The 22,401-nt window shown below is 57.8% G+C and overlaps 1 protein-coding gene across 8 annotated transcripts in view; it reads left to right on the forward strand.

Annotated features, from left to right (window-relative positions):
- The first annotated feature begins 685 nt into the window (after positions 1-685).
- Positions 686-22,401, forward strand: part of LOC130875489 (megakaryocyte-associated tyrosine-protein kinase) — a 29,462-nt gene continuing 7,746 nt past the window's right edge. Inside the window, exons 1-19 of one of the 8 annotated variants that reach the window (XM_057771382.1) lie at positions 854-922; positions 1,677-1,795; positions 5,824-6,016; positions 8,190-8,280; positions 8,910-9,154; positions 10,465-10,644; positions 11,140-11,326; positions 11,995-12,140; positions 12,823-12,942; positions 13,564-13,703; positions 14,478-14,610; positions 15,264-15,442; positions 16,030-16,204; positions 16,937-17,075; positions 17,735-17,829; positions 17,920-18,015; positions 18,366-18,477; positions 19,044-19,141; positions 21,080-21,310. In XM_057771382.1, coding sequence (XP_057627365.1) covers positions 5,876-6,016; positions 8,190-8,280; positions 8,910-9,154; positions 10,465-10,644; positions 11,140-11,326; positions 11,995-12,140; positions 12,823-12,942; positions 13,564-13,703; positions 14,478-14,610; positions 15,264-15,442; positions 16,030-16,204; positions 16,937-17,075; positions 17,735-17,829; positions 17,920-18,015; positions 18,366-18,477; positions 19,044-19,141; positions 21,080-21,310 — 2,508 coding nt within the window. In that variant the 5' untranslated portion in view covers positions 854-922; positions 1,677-1,795; positions 5,824-5,875. Of the gene's footprint in view, positions 705-853; positions 923-1,676; positions 1,796-5,823; positions 6,017-8,189; positions 8,281-8,909; positions 9,155-10,464; positions 10,645-11,139; positions 11,327-11,994; positions 12,141-12,822; positions 12,943-13,563; positions 13,704-14,477; positions 14,611-15,263; positions 15,443-16,029; positions 16,205-16,936; positions 17,076-17,734; positions 17,830-17,919; positions 18,016-18,365; positions 18,478-19,043; positions 19,142-19,628; positions 20,386-20,739; positions 20,998-21,079; positions 21,311-22,401 lie in introns of those variants that run through there. The other 7 variants (XM_057771383.1, XM_057771379.1, XM_057771381.1 and 4 more) reach the window with 7 other exon arrangements.

A 22,401-nucleotide genomic window follows, 5' to 3' on the forward strand; every position in this document is an offset into this window, starting at 1 on the left:
CCATGACCCTCATAGACCTCCGAGGCTCTTCCCTGCATCCTATGAGAACGTTAAGTTCCTCCTGCCACAGGCCCTTTGTCCGCGCTCTCGGATTTCCGACTTTCTGCAACTGACCTGTGAGGGCGGATTCGCTGGCTGTGCGTCCTTCTGGGTCTGGCTCAGGGTGCTGACGTGCTGTTCTCAAGGGCCACCCATCCCCGTTGGAGCATGTCTCCAGGTTTCCCTCTTTCTTCTGGGCTGAGTAATGCTCCATTTTGTGTTTCCCTCAGTAGGGATAAATCAGTGCGCACCCTTCCAGAACAAGTCCCCGAAAACCACCCGTGTGAATGTCTGCCGTGGTTGGCGACTTGCAGGGGCAGAAATCAAGGGCACAATAGGAAAAGAAGAAAATACATAAACCAGAGAAATTGCTGTAGCCTCCCTGCCTTCTAGGAAGACGTGGGGCTCCTCGCCTAGGTAGGGTTTTGGAAGCCACAGGCGCTCAGGACGGGGGGGGGGGGGGGGTGTGTCACGTGCCACCCGTGTGCCCTCTCTGCGGACGTGGGCTGGAGATGTGGACCAGTAAGTGAGCGGCTTGCCAGCAGACTTCCACATCTGGAGTCGGGTCCCCGGGGCGCATAGTGGGTCCTCTCATCATCACAGGGGACCAGGGCAAGCAGGCTGAGCAGGGGGCTTCTGAAGGGAACAAGAGAAGGCCCTCAGAGGTCAGGGAGGCTGGGCCCAGGAGGGCGGGGCTTGGCACGTGGGCGGGGCCAGACGGAGGCGCTCAGGGGGTAGGGATGGCAGGTTCGCGCGGGGGCGGGGCCCGGGCGGTGCGTCGGGGGGCACGGCCGTGACGTCACTCCCGCGGGCTCGGGGAGGACGCAGACATGGCGGCCAGCGGCTTTTCCGGCCTCGCGCAGGGCGCCGGCCCGTCGTCCAGGTAACGAGCCCCGCGTGCGGCTGGGTGCCCCAACCCTGCGGGACGCGGTCATGAGTCACGGGGAGCGGGGCGGGCTCTGGGCGGGGCGACGGTCCCTGGGGTCCGCGGGAGGGCGGGGCAGGGACCCTGAGAGGACAGACCTGGGTCGTGGAGGGTGGGGACTGGAGGACAGCGGGGGGGGGGGCTGACCTCAGAGAGGACTTGAGACCTTGAGGAACCTTCCGGAGCGGAGAGAGGGTGGGGGTTCTGGTGTTTAATTGATGGGGGACCCTCTACCGGGATGGAGGCTGAGGTTCTGCTGTCTAAAAATGGGGACCCTTCTGACGGGGATGGAGTGTGGGGTTTTGCTGTCTAATGGATGGGGGATCCTCCAGATGGGGACGAAGGGGGAAGTTCTAGTCCCTGATGGATGGGGAACCATTCAGGTGGGTATGGATTGGGGGTTCTGGTGTCCAAGGGGGACCCAGGTAGGCAGGATGAAGTGAGGCTCTGTTCTTCAGTAAAAGTATGCGCCGGATAGCACAGGCCTCCAGCCCCAGCTCCTGGGGAGAGAAACTGAGGTGGGGGGGAGTCTGTCTGGAGTTCAAGGCTAGCCTGAGCTACAGCTCAATGAGGCCAGGCTGAGCAGCTTAGGGAGAATTCGTCTCTAAATAAATGAACAAATGAGTCGGTCACTGCAAGTCAACTTGGACAGTGTTGGGAGTTGGGGGGCTGAGGCTAGGGACACATTCCCCATCAGCAGGTATCTTGGTAGGGTTCTTGTGTGATGACACACCACGGCCAAGAGCTGGAGAGAGTGTGGAAAAGGACTTGCTGCCGAAGCTGGAATCTGGTCAGTCCCTGGGACTCAGGCTGAAAGATTGGCTCACTCCTGTAAGTGGTCCTCTGTTATGGCCCAAGACCTGCAGCAAGCTGGGGAGGAAAGGGTTTCTCCGGTTTACTCGTCCACACCACTGGTCATCACTGAAGAAGTCAGGACAGGAACCTGGAGGCAGGAGCTGATGCAGAGGCCATGGAGGATGCTGCTCACTGGCTTGCTCCTCCTGGCTTCCTGAGCCTGCTTTCTTCTAGAACCCAGGACCACCAGCCCCGTTGCTCACTAATTGTGGCCCTGAACAACCCTTATGAGAATTACGGGTGCAACAAGAGCTGCCCCTTCATTGCCCTATGAAGGCCTGCGATTAGTTCCCCACATTTGGGTAAGAAAAGAAGAGAAGGAAGACTAATGCAGGCCTCCTAGGCCTTGGGCGACGATGCTCAGCGTGGAAGGGGCTCCGGCTTGGCTTGCTCGTGCTCTGGAGAGGGCCCCGGCTTGGTTTGCGCATGCTCTGGAGGAGGTGCTGTGGCTACCTCGGCCTCTCGGAGCCAGGAGAGCAAAGCTAGACTACCCCCACCCCCAGCCCAGAACCTAAATCCCTGCCACAGTGATGCATGGCTGGGTGCCAGGTACTGAGACCACTGCATGGCACATGGCAGGCGGAAAAGCCCGGCCTCTGAGCTGCAGAGGTCAGAAGGAATTTCATTTTGGTTCCGTCTGGTTTTGTGTTAGAGAAAAGCGAAAGCTGAGCCCTGACACCTCTGTTCATCGCTTAGCTGTATTTTTACCCCGTTCCTCAATGTCAGCTATTTGTGTCACCCGGACACAGCCCCTAAGGGGACAAGGCCGAGCCCCTCGGCTCAGGAAAAGTTGGCCTCCAGAGACCAGCGCAGCGCAGCGCCTCCTACTTGGGGAGCCCAACTCCAATGGGGAGCACCCCAGAGCATGGGGTGCCATGGGGTGCAGGTCACCAGCCAGGCGGCACCTTCTACCCTGTCCTTTGATTTGTCTGGAGAGATGGCTCAGCTGTTAAGAGCACTGACTGCTCTTCTGGAGGTCCTGAGTTCAATTCCCAGCACCCACATGGTGGCTCACAGCCATCTGTAATGAGATCTGGAGGCCTCTTCTGGCCTGCAGGTGTACATGCAGGCAGAATCCTGTATATATAATAAATAAATCTATTTTTTAAAAATATCTGGTCTCTGAGCCAGTAGCGGTCCGCACGCCTTTAATCCCAGTACTTGAGAAACAGAGGTAGGCAGATCTCTGAGTTTGAGGCCAACCTGGTCTACAGAGGGAGTTCCAGGATAACCAGAGCTACATAGAGAAACCCTGTTCTGAAAAACAACAACAATTATAATAAATAAAATCTGAAGCCTCTGTAAAACTCCAAAATCACTTTAAAAATTCAAAGTCTTTTTTTTTTATTTTTTTTTGTTTTTTTTTGTTTTTTTTTTTAAAGTCTTTTTTTTTTTTTTTAATTCAAAGTCTTAACTGTGGGATCCTGTAAAATCAAAAGAAATTAAGCTCTTTTTCCAAGAGGAAAGAACCAAGCACAGTAACCGTCGGAACAAGATAAAACCAAACTGCAACAGTGCAAATAATTCAATGTCCAAATATCTGGGATCCACTCACCATCTTCTGGGCTCCTCCACGGGCCTGGGTCACGTCCAGTAGGCCCTCTTCAGAGCACACAGCCTGTCGTCCAGGCTCCAGCTGACTCTCCCCCTCCCCCCATTCCTGGTGCTCATCCCATGCTATGGGCATCTCCACAGCACTGGGGTCTCTGCTGCAGCCTCTCAGAGGCTCTCTTCGCGGGGCCAAGCCTCAGCTTTTCGGCATGGCTCCTTTGGTCAACTGCCACTGAGCATGCGCCTTCACCAGTGCCCTCTCCCGGCCTATCATGGTGCCAGTGTGAGGTACAGCCTTGCCACCTCTGGAACACAGCTTCTCTGTGCTCTGAGGACACTTGTCCCAGACGATTTCACCTTGGTGGTGCTGGCTCCTTGCTAATCACAGCTAATTCTTTAGCTCCAACAGGCCAGGAACATTTATTATTATTATTATTTGGTTTTTTTTTTTTTTTTTTTTTTTTTTTTTTGGTTTTTCAAGACAGGGTTTCTCTGTGGCTTTGGTTCCTGTCCTGGAACTAGCTCTGTAGACCAGGCTGAACTCGAACTCACAGAGATCCGCCTGCCTCTGCCTCCCAAGTGCTGGGATTAAAGGCGTGTGCCACCACCGCCCGCAAAATTATTTGGTTTTTCGAGACAGGGTTTCTCTGTAACTTTGGAGCCTGTTCCGGAACTAGCTCTGTAGACCAGGCTGGCCTCGAACTCACAGAGATCTGCCTGCCTCTGCCTCGTGAGTGCTGGGATTAAAGGCGTGGTTAACACGCCCAGCTGACCACAGATTCTTAACTCAGAACTGCAGATGGCCCACAGGGTCTTTGCTCCCCTCTGAACTTCACAGGCCTCCAGCAGCTGTGCCTCTCTTGGTGCCATCTGTGTGAGGGACCTCCCTGTCCTCTGGTGGTGAGCACTCCGTGCCTCCCCTAGTCCCCCCCAGAACCCAGCCAGGTCTGTCTCAGCAACCCCAGCACCGGCACCAGTTTCTGTCTTAGCCAAGGTTACTAGGTGATGAAATGCTGTCATCAAACGTGGTTGGGAAGGAAGGCTTTTAATTCAGCTTAGGGTCTCACATCACTGCCCTCACTGAAAGTAGCTGGAATCCTGAGGCAGGAGCTGCTGCAGAGGCCACGGAGGGGCTGCTCACTGACTTGCTCCACATGGCTTCCTCAACCTGCTTTCTGTAGAACCCAGGAGCACCACACCAGGGAGCACCACACCATGGAGGCTTCACCCACAGCCGGTGGGACCCTCCAACATTGAGCACCAACTAAGAAAATGTCCTCCAGGCTCGTGTGAAGCCTGATCTTGAGGCATTCATTTTCTCAGCTGAGGCTCCCTCCTCTCTGATGACTACTGTCTGTGTCAGGTTAACACGAAACTGCCCAGGAAAGCAGGTGTCCCTCCTGTCCATCCCCAGGGCCACGCCCCTCCAGGCGGCCCAGCCTGCTGATTGTCACCTGCCACCCTTCTGGCAGCTTCTAAGCCAGGTCCAGTTTTTTGAGTCCTAGATGCGCTCACTGTGGTGGTAACCTCTGACTTCTCAGGGGGCCCAGTGAACTAGCGCCTGGGAACCCTCAGTTGTGACCCCAGTTTTTACTGATTCGGAACTCACAGTGACACTGAGGAATGTTGGTGTCGTGGCCGCGATCCTTCGAGGCCCCTGGTGGGTAGAGCACACATTAGCACGAAGGAGTCTTTGGGCTCCGTGGCTAGTAGGCCCTCCCAGCACTGGGGACGTAGAAGCCTCCTCTGTGGAGCGAACTAACAGTCTCCCCGGAAGGTGTCCTGGGATGGACAGCTGTACCTGGTGGCCATCCGTGCTGTTGGTCGCTGGGTAGACAGCAATACAGGCACCGGTGGAAGGAAGATCAGGGGCTGAGAGGTGTTTGGAATACAGCAGCTGCACTTGCAGAGGAACCATAGGGTGGTTCACAATCTCTGCCTTCAGTGACAGAGCCTGGCACTCTGCTGGCCTCTGCGGGCACTAGGCACACAAGTGGTAATGCAAGCGAAACATAAAATAAAATAAAAATAAAAATAAATAAAATTAAAAAACACAACTCACGGTAGCCCAGGCAAGCCTAGAACTCCCAGCCCCCAGCCTTTGCCTCCAGAATAGCAGGGATAGCCAGGCCTGACCACCAGGCCTGGTTGCGAGAACTTCCACCCACCTGGGTTTCTTGGGCTGTCACTGCGGCTATGGAGCCATACAGGGGAGATGAGAGCGTAGTTTGTCAGAGCACCTGCTAGACAGTGTGAGGACCCGCGTTCACTCCCAACATTCATCTGCAGTGTCGGTGTGCCGGCACATACCTCTGTGCCCCTGCTGGCCAGGCCGTCCAGCTAGTGTGAGCTCCAGGGACGTGAGAGTCGTCTGTGGCCAAGCACCTGCTTGGGGGTCGTATGCCGTGGAGACCCAGTTAACCCCCTCTGCCTTTTGTGTTCCGGGGCTCCAGCACCCAGCCATCCTCGGCTTTTCCTGTCCCGGCTGCTGGGCCCAGCTATGCCATGAAATCTACCCCCGGAACAGAGAGCACCACCAGCCGGGCCTTGGCCCCTGCCACTCAGCTGCACGCCAGCCAGGACTCCGAGTCCAGCAGCCGGCCCCCAGGTCCTGTCCCTGTGGCCGCGGCTGCATCTACCCACCAGGTACTGCAACGCCACTTCATGCAACAAGATTTTAGTTCATTTTTTACATGTGTAAGTGAGTTCCTGCATGTGTGTCTGTTCGTCACGTGTGTGCAGCGCCCACAGAGGCCAAAGGAGGCTGTTAGCCCCTGGAGCTGGAGTCACAGGTGGTCATGAGCTGCCATGAGGGTGCTGGGAACTGAACCCGGGTCCTCTGTGTGAGCGACCGGTGCTCTGACACCACAAGGAAATGTGTGTTGAATGGGACATCCATGGTGTCCCTGACATCAGCATTTCTAGGGACAGGACCTGCTCTGCGGTGACAGGAGCCACCACACTGACACCTCCCAAGGAGGGGATTTCTAGAGACACTGAGATGGACAGAGTTGTGGCGCCAGCCAGGCAGTGGCCTCGGGAGGAGCCTGCAAGGCTCTGAGGGAATCCCCTCCAGCAGACAGCAGTTATGGGGGTACCAGGACTTGGGGCCACTGTGTCACCTCCCCCATCACCGCTCCTGCCCTGTCTCTCATCCCTGACTCATGTAGCCAACACTTGTGGTGCCTTGACTCAGACCAACCTGGGCTCCTGGCTTCCACACTGAGAAGAGTTTTGGGCCAGGTGGTCCTGAATCAGCACTGGGGTTTCATGAGGTTTTAACAGGATGTAAGCAGGAAGGTTGAGATGGGGGCCTTGGGAGGAAGTCGGTCACACTGGTGCAGCTCTGGCGTACCTGGTAATCTTGGAGGCTTTGGTGACCTTTGGATGCTGTCTTAGCCCTGGGTGGCTCTGAAGGGCAGCAGAGTCGATAGGTCACAGAGACGCAGGCTCGAGTACCGTGCACAACCCTGTCTGTGGAGCCTGTACCTGTCACAGGTGGGTCTACCGTCTGTGGTGAGGTCGTACCTGTCACAGGAGGGTCTGCCGTCTGTGGTGAGGTCGTACCTGTCACAGGAGGGTCTGCCGTCTGTGATGAGGCCGTACCTGTCACAGGTGGGTCTGCCGTCTGTGGTGAGGTCGTACCTGTCACAGGAGGGTCTGCCGTCTGTGATGAGGCCGTACCTGTCACAGGAGGGTCCGCCGTCTGTGGTGAGGCCGTACCTGTCACAGGAGGGTCTGCCGTCTGTGATGAGGCTGTACCTGTCACAGGAGGGTCCGCCGTCTGTGGTGAGGGCTCTTCCCTCCTGATTCCTCAGTCCTGTGTTAGTGCCACTGAAACAATGTCTCAGACCTACCGTGCTGACACAGGCCCATGTGTGTAGGGAGTTGGGTCCATCCTGGGCTGGGTGATATTGCCTCAAAAAAAGCAAAACTAGGGTCCAGGTCTGGAGGCAGAGGCAGGCGAATCTCTGTGAATTTGAGGCCAGCGTGGTCTACAGAGTGAATTCCAGGACAGCCAGGGCTACACAGAGAAACCCTGTCTGAAAAAATTAAATAAATAAAGCAGTAGGACTGGCTGGCTGGGCACGGGGAAAGACACTGTGACTGAATTTGAGAACCGGGGCTGGGTGGTGGTGGCACACTTGGGAAGCAGAGGCAGGCGAATCTCTGTGAGTCCAAGGCCGGCATGGTCTACAAAGCAAGGTCCAGAACATGCTCCAAAGATGCAAAAAACCCATCTCAAAAAAATAAATAAAAAAATTTGATGGTCGGAATTTGATCCTTGGGTCCCACGTGGTAGATGGAGAGAAGTGACCCCGCAGACTGTCCTCTGACCTCCGTGTGGGCTGTGGTATGCCCCTGCATGCTCATGTGCACGCTACACGCAACAGATTAATAAACAAATGACTGACCTGTAGTCTGTGGGCATTATACACGCCCAACACACAAGATTGTTGGGTACATCCCCAGTACTATGTAAACCAGGCCTGGGGCAGCTCCTGAGGAGGAGGAAATCCAAGGTCACCATTGGCTGTGTGGGGAGTTCGAGGCCAGCCTGGACTATGAGAGCTTGTCTCATCAAAACACACTTCATGACCAGGGTTCAGACCATAAAGCTGCCGCCTGCGCACTGCCCCTCCCATGTCTCACCACAGAGACCCCCCAGCGTCCCACCCCGCTGGCCCCCAGTGTCCCACCCCACTGCCCCCCAGCGTCCCACCCCACTGCCCCCTCTGTCCCACCCCACTGCCCCCTCTGTCCCACTCACCTCACTGAGCTGTTTCCTTTTCTCTTCCTGTCCCATGGAATGCTCCAGCAGGGTGGTCACAGCTGCCGAGAGTCAAAGGTGCCCAGGAGCTGTGAGGACACAGCAGAGCAGCCAGCTGCAGCCCCTCTCTGCCGACCAGGTGAGTGTCGGGGTCCTCTGAAGGGATGGCCATGGCCATCACAGGGGCCACATCCCAGCCAGCACTCAGCACAGACACGACAGCCCTGGGCTGGACCAGACCAAGCGGGGCTCCTTCTGGCTAGACCCTAGTCCTAGGTTTTATTTTTTTCTTTTTTCTGTTTTGGTGTTTAGCTTTTCGAGGCAGGGTTTATCTGTGTAGCCCTGTAGCCCTGGCTGTCCTGGAACTCGTTTGATAGACCAGGCTGGCCCTGAAGTCAGAGAGATCCACCTGCCTCTGCCTCCGAGTGCTGGGATTAAAGTTGTGACCATCACCAGCCAGCCAGCAGTCTTGTGTCTTTTTGTCTGTGACATTTACTTGTTACCGCGTGCATCTAGCGCATGTGGGGGGCAGAGGACAGCTTCCCGAGGGAGTGCTCTTTTAGATGGAACAAGTCAGCAGGCTTGGCCGCAAGAGCCTTTATCATCCGCTGAGCCATCTTGCCAGCTCCAGTCTCAGGTTTAAAATTTCCTTGCGTTCTGGCAGAGCTGCAGCTGGGGGCCATGGGAGGTCACAGGCTGACCCCCTGTGACTGTCCCCTCTCTGCTCTGGGTAAGCCTGGCTGAGTGTACTGTCTCTTGCCCTCCTAGGCCCGAGCACCCACAGCTCAGACCGCCCACTGAAGTATCAGCGGGTCCTGCAGAAGCAACAGACATCCCCAATGGCTCCTGTGGGCTCGGACTCTTGGGGTGGCCCAGGCCTCGGGCCCTGGGACCCCAGCTTTACCAGCGACGCGCTGCCATTCCTGGACAGGCTGCCGAAGCCCAAGGCGGGCCCCCGGCCACCCTCCATGCACTACTGTGAGGTCTGCAGGGTCAGCTGCGCCGGGCCGCAGGTCAGCATGGCAGTGGGCAGCTTAGTGTCACCCTCCAAAAACAGAGGCAGGGCCGGGTGGTGGTGCACACCTTCAATCCCAGAGCTCAGGAGGCAGAGGCAGGTGGATCTCTGAGTTCGAGTCCAGCCTGGGCTACAGAGCGAGTTCCAGGACAGCCAGGACTGTTACACAGAGAAATCCTGTCTTGAAATAACCAAAGTAAATAAAATAAAAAAGAAGAAAGAAAGCACTGAGAGGTGACCACAGAACGATTGTCTTGACACACACACCACACACAGATTTACACAAACATACCACACATGCACCCACACACACATACGCAGACACAATGGAGAGAGGAGAGAGCACGCTGAGGCCGTCTCCCGGTGGCTGAGGCTGTTCTGAGCCTGCCATTCTCCGGCCTCAGCACCTTCTTAGTTTTACCCCGAGTCAGCGGTGGTGCAGGCATGCTGTGTGTTTCTGGGGCCCTTGTCACTCGCCCGCTGCCACACTGGGCCGCATGGGCTGCGGCTGGCCTGTTTTTCATGATTCTAAGACCCGAGCCTGTTTCACTCACACGGGCTGAGCTGTCAGACCCTGTGGGCACTGACGCCCGGATGTGCATCTGATCTGCAGTTGTGGTTGCTCGTCTGTGAGAGCTCTGTGAGATCAAGGCTCACACGTGTGCAAGTGCCGCACTCTGCGTCAGCTCCGAAGGGGCTTTTTCTCCATGCTCGTGTTTTCAGTTGCGTTTCTTTTCTCCATGTGAGTCTGTGCCTCTACGTGTGCCTGTCCATTAGGCAGGGGTCAGATCCCCTGGAGCTTTGCTCTAACCCCTGACTTCACCCAGCATCTATCTTTTTCTTTGTTTGTTTGTTTTTTAGTTGTTTTGTTTTAAGGAGGGTTTCACGTACCCCAGACTGGCCTTGAACTCACAACTGAGCTGAGGATGACCTTGAACTCCCGATGCCCCTGCCTCAGAGGAAAGGCCAACAACCCCACATCTAACTCCTGAGGTCCTGGGGATGAAACTCAGCCCTTTGTCACAAACTTCAGCCCCAGCCTGGAAATCCAGGTGTTGTTCGGTGGCAGCCCCCTGTTCCCAGACAAACCACCCAACCCTTGGTAAATATTTTCTTAAGAACCTGGTTGGAGTTTAGGTCAGGGAAGGGAGACGGTGATACAGCCTGACTCTTGTAATTTAATACCTCTCTTGGGCATAAGTGTTGGAGGAAGCAGGGGTCCTGTGTCCCTCTGAGCTCCCACTAGCCAGCTCTGCAGCCTGCAGATGATGACTGTGTGGTCACCCAGGCCACCTCGCTCTGTTCCAGACCTATCGGGATCACCTGGAAGGACAGAAGCACAGGAAGAAGCAGGCAGCTCAGAGGACAGGCACACAGCCCAGCGGAGGTCCACGAGGGGCCCAGAGCCTGCACTGCGGCCTCTGTGCTGTGTCCTGCACCGGGGCGGATGCCTATGCAGCTCACATGAGGGGAGCCAGGCACCAGAAGGTATGAGCCTCCCAAGCCTGCTGTGAGCTCTGAGCACATGCAGGTGTGGGGGGAGGGCACCTGGGGGGGGCATGCTGACTGAGCCTTTGAGCCTGTTCTGATGTGGCTGGAGGCAGCGACCTTAGGCAGTGGTACTGTGGCTAGAGTTTGAACCCAGGGCATGAGTGTGTTTGCGTTTGTCTCAGCTGGGGTCCCCCAAATCACGTATTCGTGCACACACTCACAGGCTACAGCTGGGGAGCTAGAGAGCTGGCTGCATTGGAGGTAGACGACGTTCAGTGGGAGCCAGCGCAGGTGGTCGAGAGAAAGAGGTGCCACAGCTGAGAAATGGGACTGCAAGCAGGAGGTGGCTCCGGGAGGTGTTTTAGCGTGGAGTTTCCCACAGAGTATAGAAACCAGGGTGCGGCCCCCACATTCCCTCCAGTAGCCAATTCGGTGTGAAGTGCCCTGTTTTCCAAACTCGCTCCTGACTGAGGGCTGTGGGGTCCATTGCAGGTCTTCAAGTTGCACACCAGGCTAGGGAAGCCCATTCCCTCTGAGCCCACGCCTCAGAGTGTCACCTACACCAGAGGCTCGGACAGCACCCCTGAAACCTCAGTCAAGCAGGAAGCTCACGGCAGTTACAGCTCACACACCTCAGGCCGGCCAGCACCAGCCAAAGGATCAACAGCTTCACGCAAGGGTACAGGTCTCTCCAGTTCCCTATATGTGAGCAGATGACCACGCCCCCAGCCCCTCACTGGGGATTCTAGGTGGGGCTACACCCTGGTCATGCCCCCAGCTTTTAGATATTTTTGGGGTGTTTTTGTTTGTTTTTCGGTTTTTTTTAGACAGGATTTCCAGGGTTCCTGGCTGTCAGAGTTCTTTCTGACTCTGTAGCCCAGGTTAGCCTTGAATTCAGATCCTCCTGCCTCTGCCTCCCAGTTGCTGGGATTAAAGACAGGTGCCACCCTGGCCATCTCTTGTTTCTGAGACAGGATCTCACTGTGTGGCCCATGGTGACCTGAAACTGGTGATCCTCCTGCCTCAAACTTATGAGCAGGGTGTGCACCACCAGCTCTGTGAAAACTTAGTTTGACTAGAAAGCCACTGTCCTTGGGAGCTCCATGAGGTGACCTGCCCTCAGCAGACAGACAGTGGCCACTTGCGGAGCACCTCGCTTCCTTGCTCTGAGCTGTTCCCATGTAGCCTGGACATTCTACCTGCCCTTCTGTGGCTGCACGGCTCCATGTTGCCGCTGAGATCTTCCAGAGGAAGGAGGGGCTATTGCTCCTCTGCTTCAGGTTCCTGGGGCATTGTGGGAAAGAGGTGGGGAGAGCGTGGGTTGCAGCTGGTCATGGTTTCTGGCAGGGCCACCTGAACTGCAGACAGCATACAGCCGACCCGGAGAAAGGAGACCACCACACCCCAAGGCAGAGGCCACCAGGGGAGGGCCTGGGGAAGCTCCAGGGACCTATGGGGACATGGAGCCAGTGGGCACAGAGTATGTGGAGGAGGTGAGTGAGCTCCATGCAGGGCCACGGGCCCGAGACTCACCAGCCTCTTCTCATGTCCACTTTCCTTCAGGGTGTGCTAAGAGGGCCGGGGGCAGGAAAGCCTGTCAGGGTACCAGGACCCTGTCACCCAGCAGGCCAGGCTGTGGCACCTTGCACCTCAGTTGGCTTCCACACCCTGGCCTTTCCTGAAAGAATCAACCAGCTCCCTCCACCCTGAGGTCCTGGGACCTGCCAGCCCAAGGACAGCCCTTCCCGTCACTGCAGACACCCAGGGCAGACGGTTTCTTCACAAGCTTCTGCCCTGTGCAGAGCCATTTCCACTCACAGCTGGCTCCGTGGCACCTGCATGCCCAGATGTCACCTGTGTGGGTGTGTGCAGGGTGCTTCTGTGCCTTGCACTTTGTCTCAGCCGCTGGAGCCAGCTGTGGTGGCCTGCCGCTGTGACAGGGCATTAGACAGAAGTCATGGAGACCAAAGAAAGTGTCTGGCGCTCCACAGAGCATGATGGGGATGTGGACTCTGTCCTGGGGTAGAGCTGGGGGAGGAGGGGACCAGGCCAGGGGCAGAACCTGGGCTCCTGCCAGCCCCACTAGGAGGACCAGTGTCCTGGGTGTCTTGGTGCCCAGAATCCTCCAGGGTGTTAGGGCTGGCCAGTGGGCGGCTGAGCCGTGTTCTGTCCTAGGTGCGCAGCGAGGAGGGGAAGGTGATTCGCTTCCGGTGCAAGCTCTGCGAGTGCAGCTTCAATGACCGCAACGCCAGGGACATGCACCTGACCGGACGCCGGCATCGGCTGCAGTACCGGGTATGTCCGGCAGGGGCACCAGAGGCCGCCGGGACCACCCGGTGGGAGAGGCCTGGGGTGCAGGAGGAGGGTGGGCAGACACGTCATTAGCTTTCTTCTTCACCAGGAGTCTTTCTCCTTGGCCACGCAGGAGACTGCAGATGTTCAATGCCAGGGCTGAATGAGAACCAGCCTGTGCTTAGCTGCTGCAGCTCCTCAAGGGCTCAGTGTTTCTAGTCCCTCAGTGAGCACACGCAGCTTGAACTTGGACAGATGGAGCATGCCCCTTGGTGGCTCCCTGTGGAGCTGCGCTCCTGAGCCCACCAGTGCTCGGTACGCTGTACAGTGTGAGCAGGAGTAGCCCAGGCTGCTCCTCGGGTCCCATGTACAGAGTGAGCAGGAGTAGCCCACACCTCCAGTACCTTGTCAGGACCTTTCCCAAAGCACCTGTTTTGGCTGCTGTGGCCTGCATGTCACTTGCTGTCTCCACAGCACACTTCCCTCCATTGCTCTGTGGGAGGGGCAGCTCTGTGAGAACAAGCAGCTGGTGAGTGTTAGTTGGGGCCCTCTGTGCCCATGAGGTGGCCCCTGCATCAGTCCGTCCCCTCTAGCGGCATCACCTGTCTGGCTTTGCTTTTGCAGAAGAAAGTGGACCCCACACTTCCGGTGGCCACCCGGCCCAGTGGCCCCATGCAGAGGGTGCTGGTCAAGAGGCTGCAGCGGCAGCGGCAGCTGGCACAGGCAAGACTAGAGGATGCACGGCACTGGAGCTCTGAACTAAGGTGACCATGATGTCCCCTCTGACCTCCTCACAGTCCTTCAACCTCTGATGCCCCCTGACCTCTGATGTCTCTGTGTCCCCCAACCTCTGATGCCCCCTGACCTTTGATGTCCCCAACCTCTGATGTCCCCATGTCCCCCAACCTCTGATGTCTCTGTGTCCCCCAACCTCTGATGTCCCCCAACCTCTGATGCCCCCTGACCTCTGATGTTCCCATGTCTCCTGACCTCTGATGTCTCCTGCCCTCTGATGTCCCATGTCCCCTGATCTCTGATGTCCCCCAACCTCTGATGTTCCTATGCCCCCTGTCCTCTGATGTCCTGTGTCCCCTGACATCTGATATCCCCCGACCTCTGATGTTCCTATGCCCCCTGACCTCTGATATCCTAAGTCCTCTGCCCTCTGATGTCCCATGTCCCCTGTCCTCTGATGTCCTATGTCCCCCGACCTCTGATGTCCTATGTCCCCCGACCTCTGATGCCCCCATGTCCCCTGATCTCTGATGTCCTATGTCCCCTGACCTCTGATGTCCTATGTCCCCTGACCTCTGATGTCCTATGTCCCCTGACCTCTGATGTCCTATGTCCCCTGACCTCTGATGCCCCCATGTCCCCTGATCTCTGATGTCCCCGTGTCCCCCGACCTCTGGCATCTCTGCATCCATCCTGCCTCACTCTTTAGACCTTCTGTGTGGTCACCTGGGCCCTGGGGCTGGAGTGAGTCTGTGGGGTTCTCTGGTGATCACAGCCCTGTGTCCTCCCACATCTGGCCATAGACAGCAAGAAGAAGAGAACAGGGAGCTTGAGGAGCTCTCCCAGCCCCAGATTGAAGAGCAGTCACCCACGTCACCCGCCTGGGCCCTGCCAGTTCCCACTGCCAAGCCAGGAATGGCCACCACCCGGCGCCAGGTAGGTGAGGGGGGCTGATGTGCCGGTCCCCACCAGGCCTCAGGAGCCCCTCAGGGGCACAGGACCATGAAGACTACCCAGTATGTGGGTTCAGCATGGCATGTCTCTCCCACACCATGGCTTCCTCCTGTTCTCCACAAATGTCCATCCTTAGGCTGAATAGGGACCTGAGTCTGGCCTCTTGCTTGGGGACAGGCCCTGTGTGGCCTCTGGCCTGTGAATGGCAGAACATTGCCAGAGAAGAGCTGTCCCACCCAGACCCCGGCCCCGGCATGTGTTCCCTTGTGGGAGCTGCTCAGATGCTGGCCACAGCCAGCTCCCGCCTGCCAGGGCTCCCTGCAGCCTGCCTGGCCTTGCACCCTCTCTGCGGTCCTGCCAGGGCTCCCTGCAGCCTGCCTGGCCTTGCACCCTCTCTGCGGTCCTGCCAGGGCTCCCTGCAGCCTGCCTGGCCTTGCACCCTCTCTGCGGTCCTGCCAGGGCTCCCTGCAGCCTGCCTGGCCTTGCACCCTCTCTGCGGTCCTGCCAGGGCTCCCTGCAGCCTGCCTGGCCTTGCACCCTCTCTACGGTCCTGCCAGGGCTCTCTGCAGCCTGCCTGGCCTTGCACCCTCTCTGTGGTCCCGCCAGGGCTGTCTTGTCCTCAGCCCACCTTGTAGTTCTCCCCACAGTCGGGGCGCCGGCCAGAGAGCAGTGACGATCGGCATGTCATGAGCAAGCATGCCTCCATTTACCCCACCGAGGAGGAACTGCAGGCCATCCAGACGGCTGTGTCCCACACAGAACGAGCCCTCAGACTGGTATCGGACACACTGGCCGAGGAGAGCAGCCAACATGGGTTAGTGCTACGCCAGAGGCCATGGATGCCACAGGGTTAAAGCTCTGTCCCACCTCCGTTGTCTCCCAAGGCTTCTGGTGGAGAAAATCCCTCCCACCCCCCATGTGTAGGGGTTGGTGAATCCAGCACTCAGGAAGCTGAGACAGGAGGAATGCTGTGAGGGTGAGGTCAGCCTCCACAGTGAACCCTTGTTTCAGATATAGATAGGTAGATAGATCATAGATAGATAGATATGTAGATAGAGATAGATCATAGAGAGGTAGATAGACCATATATAGGTATATATGTAAATAGATAGATAGATATGTAGATAGATCATAGATAGGTAGATATGTAGATAGAGATAGATCATAGATAGGTAGATAAATGAATCATAGACACACAGTTAGATCATAGAGAGGTAGATGTCTGACCTCTCCAGTGATGGGATTGCTTGCATGGGCTGAGGGATGAATACTGGGGATGGAGGTGTGTTTCATTTCCTATCAGCCAATGTCTGCTGTAGAGAGGCCTGGTTCCTGGCACTCAGGAGTACAGCACCCTCCCATCTCTCCCTGCTGACGTGTGCTGCTTCTCTGTCTCCTCAGCACCCTGGCGCCTCCACCACCGCGGATGCTCAAGGGTGTGGTGCGGGTTGGCATCCTGGCCAAGGGCCTGGTCTTGCGAGGGGACCACAGTGTGCAGCTGACCCTGCTGTGCTCCAAGAAGCCCACGCACTCCCTGCTGCAGAGGATCAAGCAGGAGCTGCCCAGAGAGCTGTCGGTAAGGGCAAGGCTGGAGAGACGGCAGAGAGCCCACAGGGCTGGGGTGACACCATCGTCTCGCACACACGTGTTGGCGTCTGAGTTCCAGTGCACGCCTTTAATCCCAGCACTCGGGAAGCAGAGGCAGGATCTCTGTGAGTTCAAGGCCAGCCTGGTCTACAAGAGCTAGTTCCAGGAAGGCAGGACTACACAGAGAAGCCCTGTCTTGAAAAACCAAAACAAACAAACAAAACAAGAAGGAAAAACAATTGAGAAACACTCTGACTTCAGTCTCTGGCCCTGACATGCACAAAAGAGGAATCAGCCACACACCTGTCATCCCAGGAGCTGAGGCAGGGGGATGACAAGCTCTACCCAGGGCTGGGTCGGTAGCTCAGTGGTGAGCACTCTCAGGTGCAAGGCTCTGGGCTCCATTCCCAGCACTGGCATGTACACGCACAGACAGGCGCACACACAGTTGCGGCTGTGCACCACAGGGTGACTGCCTGTGAAAGGCTGTTTCCTTCCCGTTCTGCCGTATGCGTCACCAGCCGCTTTCCTACTAAGTCGCTGTCCTGTGTGCAGCGGTGCCCTTCGCCACAGAGGCTCCTCAGCCTCCCTGGCGGGTCTCAAGCCGCCCAGGCCTTCCAGCGCAGGGCTGGCCCTGGCAGCAGGCACACTAGGTGGACAGACGGGCACACAGGCAGTACCGTTCTCTGTGTGCACGGGGCTCCTGTCATGTTTACCCCAGACAGTGGCAGAGGACAAGTACGAGGTCTCATCTGACCGCGACGCCAACATCGTTATCTCAGCCTGCGTGGAGCCAGGGGTGAAGGTCACTGTGTCCGCCACCTCACCTCTGATGCGCGAAGACCCCTCTGTAAAACGAGGTACATCCCCAACTTCCTGTGCTAGGTCTCCAGGGCACAGCAGACACACCCTGCCCTGGGCAGGACCCCAGTGGCCTCACTAGCTCTGGGTCACACATGGTCACATGGGGTCACACGGGGTCATGCAGGGTCACATGGGGTCCTGTAGGAGCAAATCTGGGGCAGTCAAGCTAATAGCTAACCCTCTGGACCTTTGCACGTGCTCGGAAAAGTCCTCTCCTACTGAGCGCACCTCTCCATGGAGTTTAGGGACAGGGCCTCTCTGTGCAGCCGGGCCCAGGCCTGAGACCTGCAGGCTGTCACTACTTCAGCATACGGTCGTGTACAGTAGTGACCCAGCTGTAGGTGTGGGCACGGTGTCAGCGTGTACAGTAGTGACCCAGCTGTAGGTGTGGGGCACGGTGTCAGCGTGCACAGTAGTGACCCAGCTGTAGGTGTGGGCACGGTGTCAGCGTGCACAGTAGTGACCCAGCTGTAGGTGCGGGCACGGTGTCAGCGTGCACAGTAGTGACCCAGCTGTAGGTGCGGGCACGGTGTCAGCCCTTTATCCCAGTGCTCTGGAGGCTGAGCAGAGAGGCCTGGGAGCTGGAGCCCAGTGTGCAGTGCAGAGGAACAGGGCCACCCTGTGAGGCAGGGACTCAGTGTCCTGTCCCTTATAGGACTGCAAGACTCTCTGCCTGACCCAGAGGATGTCCTGGACAGGGAACGGTGCCTTGAGACCCTGGCCGCCCTCCGTCATGCCAAGTGGTTCCAGGTCAGGACCTGGGGCGGCTGAGGTGGGGACAGTCACCAGCCACACTTTGTCTCAGAGTCCCACTGACCGCCAGTGTGTATCCTCCCCAAGGCTCGAGCCAGTGGCCTGCAGCCGTGTGTGATTGTCATCAGAGTTCTGCGGGAGCTGTGTCGCTGCCTGCCCCCCTGGGGGGCCCTGCCCGCCTGGGTAAGGCCGCAGGGGACAGTGAAGAACCACAAGTGGGGGTCCAGCGTGGTCTCCTCTCAGTGCCCAACTAACCCAGAGTGGGTCACTGTCATGTTTTACAGTCGCCTTAAATGCCAAAATGGCGGGGGGGTGAAGCCCAGACCCTGCAAATGCAGGCGTCCCAGGGAATATACTTGCTTCACAAGAGCCGTCAGCATCAGGGCAGGAGCCAGGGCGCCCCTGGAACTCGAGAATGCTCATATCCTCACAGACACATACTCCAGCATGGCCTTGTTCACCAACCCTGCCCCCTTCCAAGCTACAGTGTGTCCTGTCGTGCCCTCCACACCATGGCCCTGTGTCCCCTTCAGGCCATGGAACTGTTGGTGGAGAAGGTTCTGAGCAGCGCACCCCGGCCCTTGAGCCCAGGGGATGCCATGCGGCGGGTCCTGGAGTACGTGGCCACAGGCGCGCTCCTGACAGGTCAGTGATGGGACAGGCGTGGGCGGGAGGCTAGGCTATGGACGGCAGATGCAGCAGCCATCCACATCCACGTACAAGAAGAGAGGTCATCTACACACGCTGGAAGAGTAGCACAGGGGCAGAGGTATGTCGGCATCCTTTAGGGACTCCGCGGTGACCATGGCGCCACACCGTGGGCTGGACTGCGGCTCATCTAGTGTCCCCGGAGCCCCTGGATCTCACCCCAGCACTGCACAGTCCAGGCCTGGTGGGCAGCTGCCACCCCAGCACTTGGGATGAGGCAGGAAGGGCCACAGTGCCCTCCGAAGGGACAGAAGTGGGCCCCGGAGGGTGATTCTGGGTGGGAAAAGAGGGCCAAGGGTCAGGCCCGTCCTGTGGGCTGTCACACAGGCTGGGGCGTGCTTACCCACACAGGGACAAAGGGCCCATACAATGTGCCCAGGCTGTATGTTATCGAGGCAGACCTGGCCCAGTGTGGCCCATGGGTCGCTGCAGGCAAACACAGACTACAAGTGAAATCACCCCGCTAGTCCCTCACAAGGGTGTCCACCTTCTCCCTGGTTCAGATGGCCCGGGGCTGCAGGACCCCTGTGAGAAAGGCCCACAGGATGCCCTGGAGCCCATGACCCCACAACAGCGGGAAGACCTGACGGCCAGTGCTCAGGTACACGGGTCCCCATCCTCCTCCCGCAGTCTGGACTCAGGAATGGGGCTGGGAGTGACAGACAGCTCCAGAGAGCAGCACTGAGTGGCCTGGGCCACAGAAGTCCAGGGCTCCACTGTCCTACACGGAGCCCTAGGCTCCATCCTGGGCACGGGGTATGAAGGCAGGAGGTGCAGAAATTCAAGGCTATCCTTGAATTTATATAGAATTTGTATAGAAAGTTTGAGGTTAGCCTGGGCCTGGTGTCAAAGAAAATACCTCAGCCACACATACCCACAGTTCCACACACTGCCACTTTCAGAGGAGTCAGGTATCTTGCACGGAATTCAAGGTGGGGTCCCAAGGGCTCCAGGCCAGCCTGTGCCAGCAGCCAGAGGTGGCATTCCCCAGGCTGCATGCCTGTCTCCAGAAACTGTAACAGGGACAGAACAGCCCTGCTCCCTGGTCCCTGCAGTGGGCAGGCCTGACAGGACCCCGCTGTCCACAGCGTGCCCTGCGTCTCGTGGCCTTCCGGCAGATACACAAGGTCCTTCACATGGAACAGTTACCTCCGCGGACCAGATTTGGGGCCCGGGCCCGGAAGAGGATGAGGGAGGCTAGTCAGGCCCAGGAGGGCTCTGGGGAGAAAAAGCGGGGCCGGCAGGGCACGGCAGGGCTGCCCTGAGCCAGCATCACCACAGGCCTGAACCTGCTTGGGCCTCCTGGGTCTGTAGGCTTGTTCACATGCTGTGGGCCCTGTGGTGACCCCGTGCCATGGCTCTGTCATCCCCACCCCCAGGCAGCAGTGACTTCCACTCCTTGATACTAATCAATTTGAAACTCCCTTGATGTCACATGAAGTAGGTGGGATCTGAATCACTTCCTTGAAATGCCAGGAAGGGTGGCCTGGAAGATTCTACAAGTCACAGAGCTGGGGTGGAGGAGCAGAGAGCACAGAATGGGATTCCCCAGACCCCAGACCCAATCCTGTCCTCCACACAGACTCCAGCTCCACCCCAGCGGCGAGTCCTATGGTCCCTGGGACGCTGTCCCCCACAGTGGAACCCAGCCCCAGTCACTGAGTGCCTTTGCAGATAGGGCCCACTCCGCCCCAGGTCACCCTGTGGACCCCTGAGCCCCCGGGACTACCTGAGGCTTCAACCCTGCTCCATTCTGCCTGTGACTTTTAAAGGCACAATGCCTGGAGTCTGTAGAATCATCCAGAACTTGGCCGGGGTGGGTAATAAATCACATCTGCCTGTGTGCCCTGTGGCTTTCGTGTCCTTCACTCTGGGGTGGGGGTGGGAGTGCCCACAGGCCTCAGTCTCCCCCCACCAGGCTGCCTCATGAGCGGGGGCAGATCTCTGCCCGCCCGGGAAGGGCCTGGTCAGGAGCAGAATGCTTCCTGGAGGAGGTGCCTTGGGAAAGTCTCCCAGTTTCCCTCTTCTCCCTGAGCGCCCTCCTCCCGGTGGAACCCCGAATCTAAGCTCAGCCTCCATGAGAGCAACCCTCCAGTGTGCGAGACCAGTCGTCCTTCCTCCCAGCCTCCGCCTCCACACTCCACCCTCCCCCGCCCTGATAAGGGTACAGTGCGGGCAGCGTCCTTATCAGACAGAAAAGTGTACAGGCTGGGTCCGGTGAGCCAGGCACACACGGGTAGCCAAACCAGGAAGCCTCTTTCTGGTGGCGCTCAGCCTGCAGCTGGCTCACGGGGACAGTGCTTCACAGCTGGGCGAGCTCACAAGTGGAGGGGACTGGTGGCTGCGACCTTGGTCTAGGCTCAGTGCTGGGAAAGCACTGCGCCCCACCGCTCCACGCTGAGCCCCTCCGTCAAGCCCACCCGTGTCTCCCTGGGAAGGCAGATGAGTCCACGCCAGGTGACAAAGAGTTAAGTCAGACCCGCCTAGCAACCCCAAACCACGGCGCTTCCGCGACAAATCCAGCATTTGGTGATTTCAGTCCAGATGGAGTCCTGTTTGGGCTGTGCAGCTCCTGAAGCCTCGAAGAGCCGCAGCAACTGATCGGCCCGCCCAGGTCCTGTCCCCGCGGGGCAGGGGACCCCGCAGCAGGTCGGCCGAGGATCAGGGGCACAAGGCTGGGCCCCAGACAAGGCAGGAAACCGAGCGCCAGGGTATTGAGGGAGAGCTGGACCCGGGCTGCGGATGCAGGGGAGCGTTGCTAGGAGACAAGGTGAGTGTGGGCCGGTGACGCGTGCGTGTGGGCGGGCCGCGGTCCAGGCAGGAGGGGTTGGGGAGATGGCTGCCTGCAGGAGGTCACTGCTGACCTCAGGAAGGGCGATGATCACCAGGGCTCGAAGTAAGAGCCAGCCGGAGGACGGGTGCTCCTCAGGAGGGGGATCACAGCCCCCTACGGGCCTCGCCCGTCCCATGTTCGCTGACGTTTTGAAAATAAAACGCTGCGTGATTGTCACTGGCCAAGGAGACACCAAAGACTTCTCTAAGGAACGAATGGGCACACATGGCGTGGTCCAGCCACTCGCTGGAATATTATACAGCCACGAAGGGCATTCTGACCCCTGCTCGAATGCAGGTGGCCCTGGAGGACATAATGCCCAGTGACATGGGCCACACACCACAGGGTTGGTGTCATCAGACCCACAGAGATAGGAAGTGGTTCAGTGAGGGCCCTGGGCAGGGGAGGGCATGGAGTTAGTGTGGGGTGAGGAGACAGTTCTGGACACAATGGTGCCAGTGGCAATGGGAGTGAGCGCGCCGTGCTGCATGCGGAACTGAGATGGGGAAAAGTGGCTTTCATGTCACAGGCATTTGTTAAAATTTTGGATATTGCCGGGCGGTGGTGGCACACGCCTTTAATGCCAGCACTTGGGAGGCAGAGGCAGGCGGATCTCTGTGAGTTTGAGGCCAGCCTGGTCTACAGAGCTAGTTCCAGGACAGGAACCAAAGCTACACAGAGACCCTGTCTCAGACAACAATAAAGTGTATCTGTGTGCACGCGTGGTGGTTGTGTGCATGTGTGCGAGGCTGTGGTCAGAGACCAGCCCTCGGGAGTCTCTCTTCATGGTGTGTGTCACAGAGAGTATATGCAGGCGTGGGACAGCCTCGCCCTCTGGGTTCTCATTCCTGCTCCGTGTCCTGGTTTTTGGACATGCGGTGAGGGTGGGTGGCCTATGAGCATATTATTTTAATCTCTGTTCTTCAGCTGACACGACAGGAAGCCAGCTCCTATTGCCAGTCCTTGTGGGTTTTGTGTAGTATGGCCAGGAGTCCTGAGCCAGCCTGGGCTACACAGTGGAACCCTGC

This window comes from Chionomys nivalis, chromosome 6, assembly GCF_950005125.1.
Source record: "Chionomys nivalis chromosome 6, mChiNiv1.1, whole genome shotgun sequence".
Taxonomy (NCBI): Eukaryota; Metazoa; Chordata; class Mammalia; order Rodentia; family Cricetidae; genus Chionomys; species Chionomys nivalis.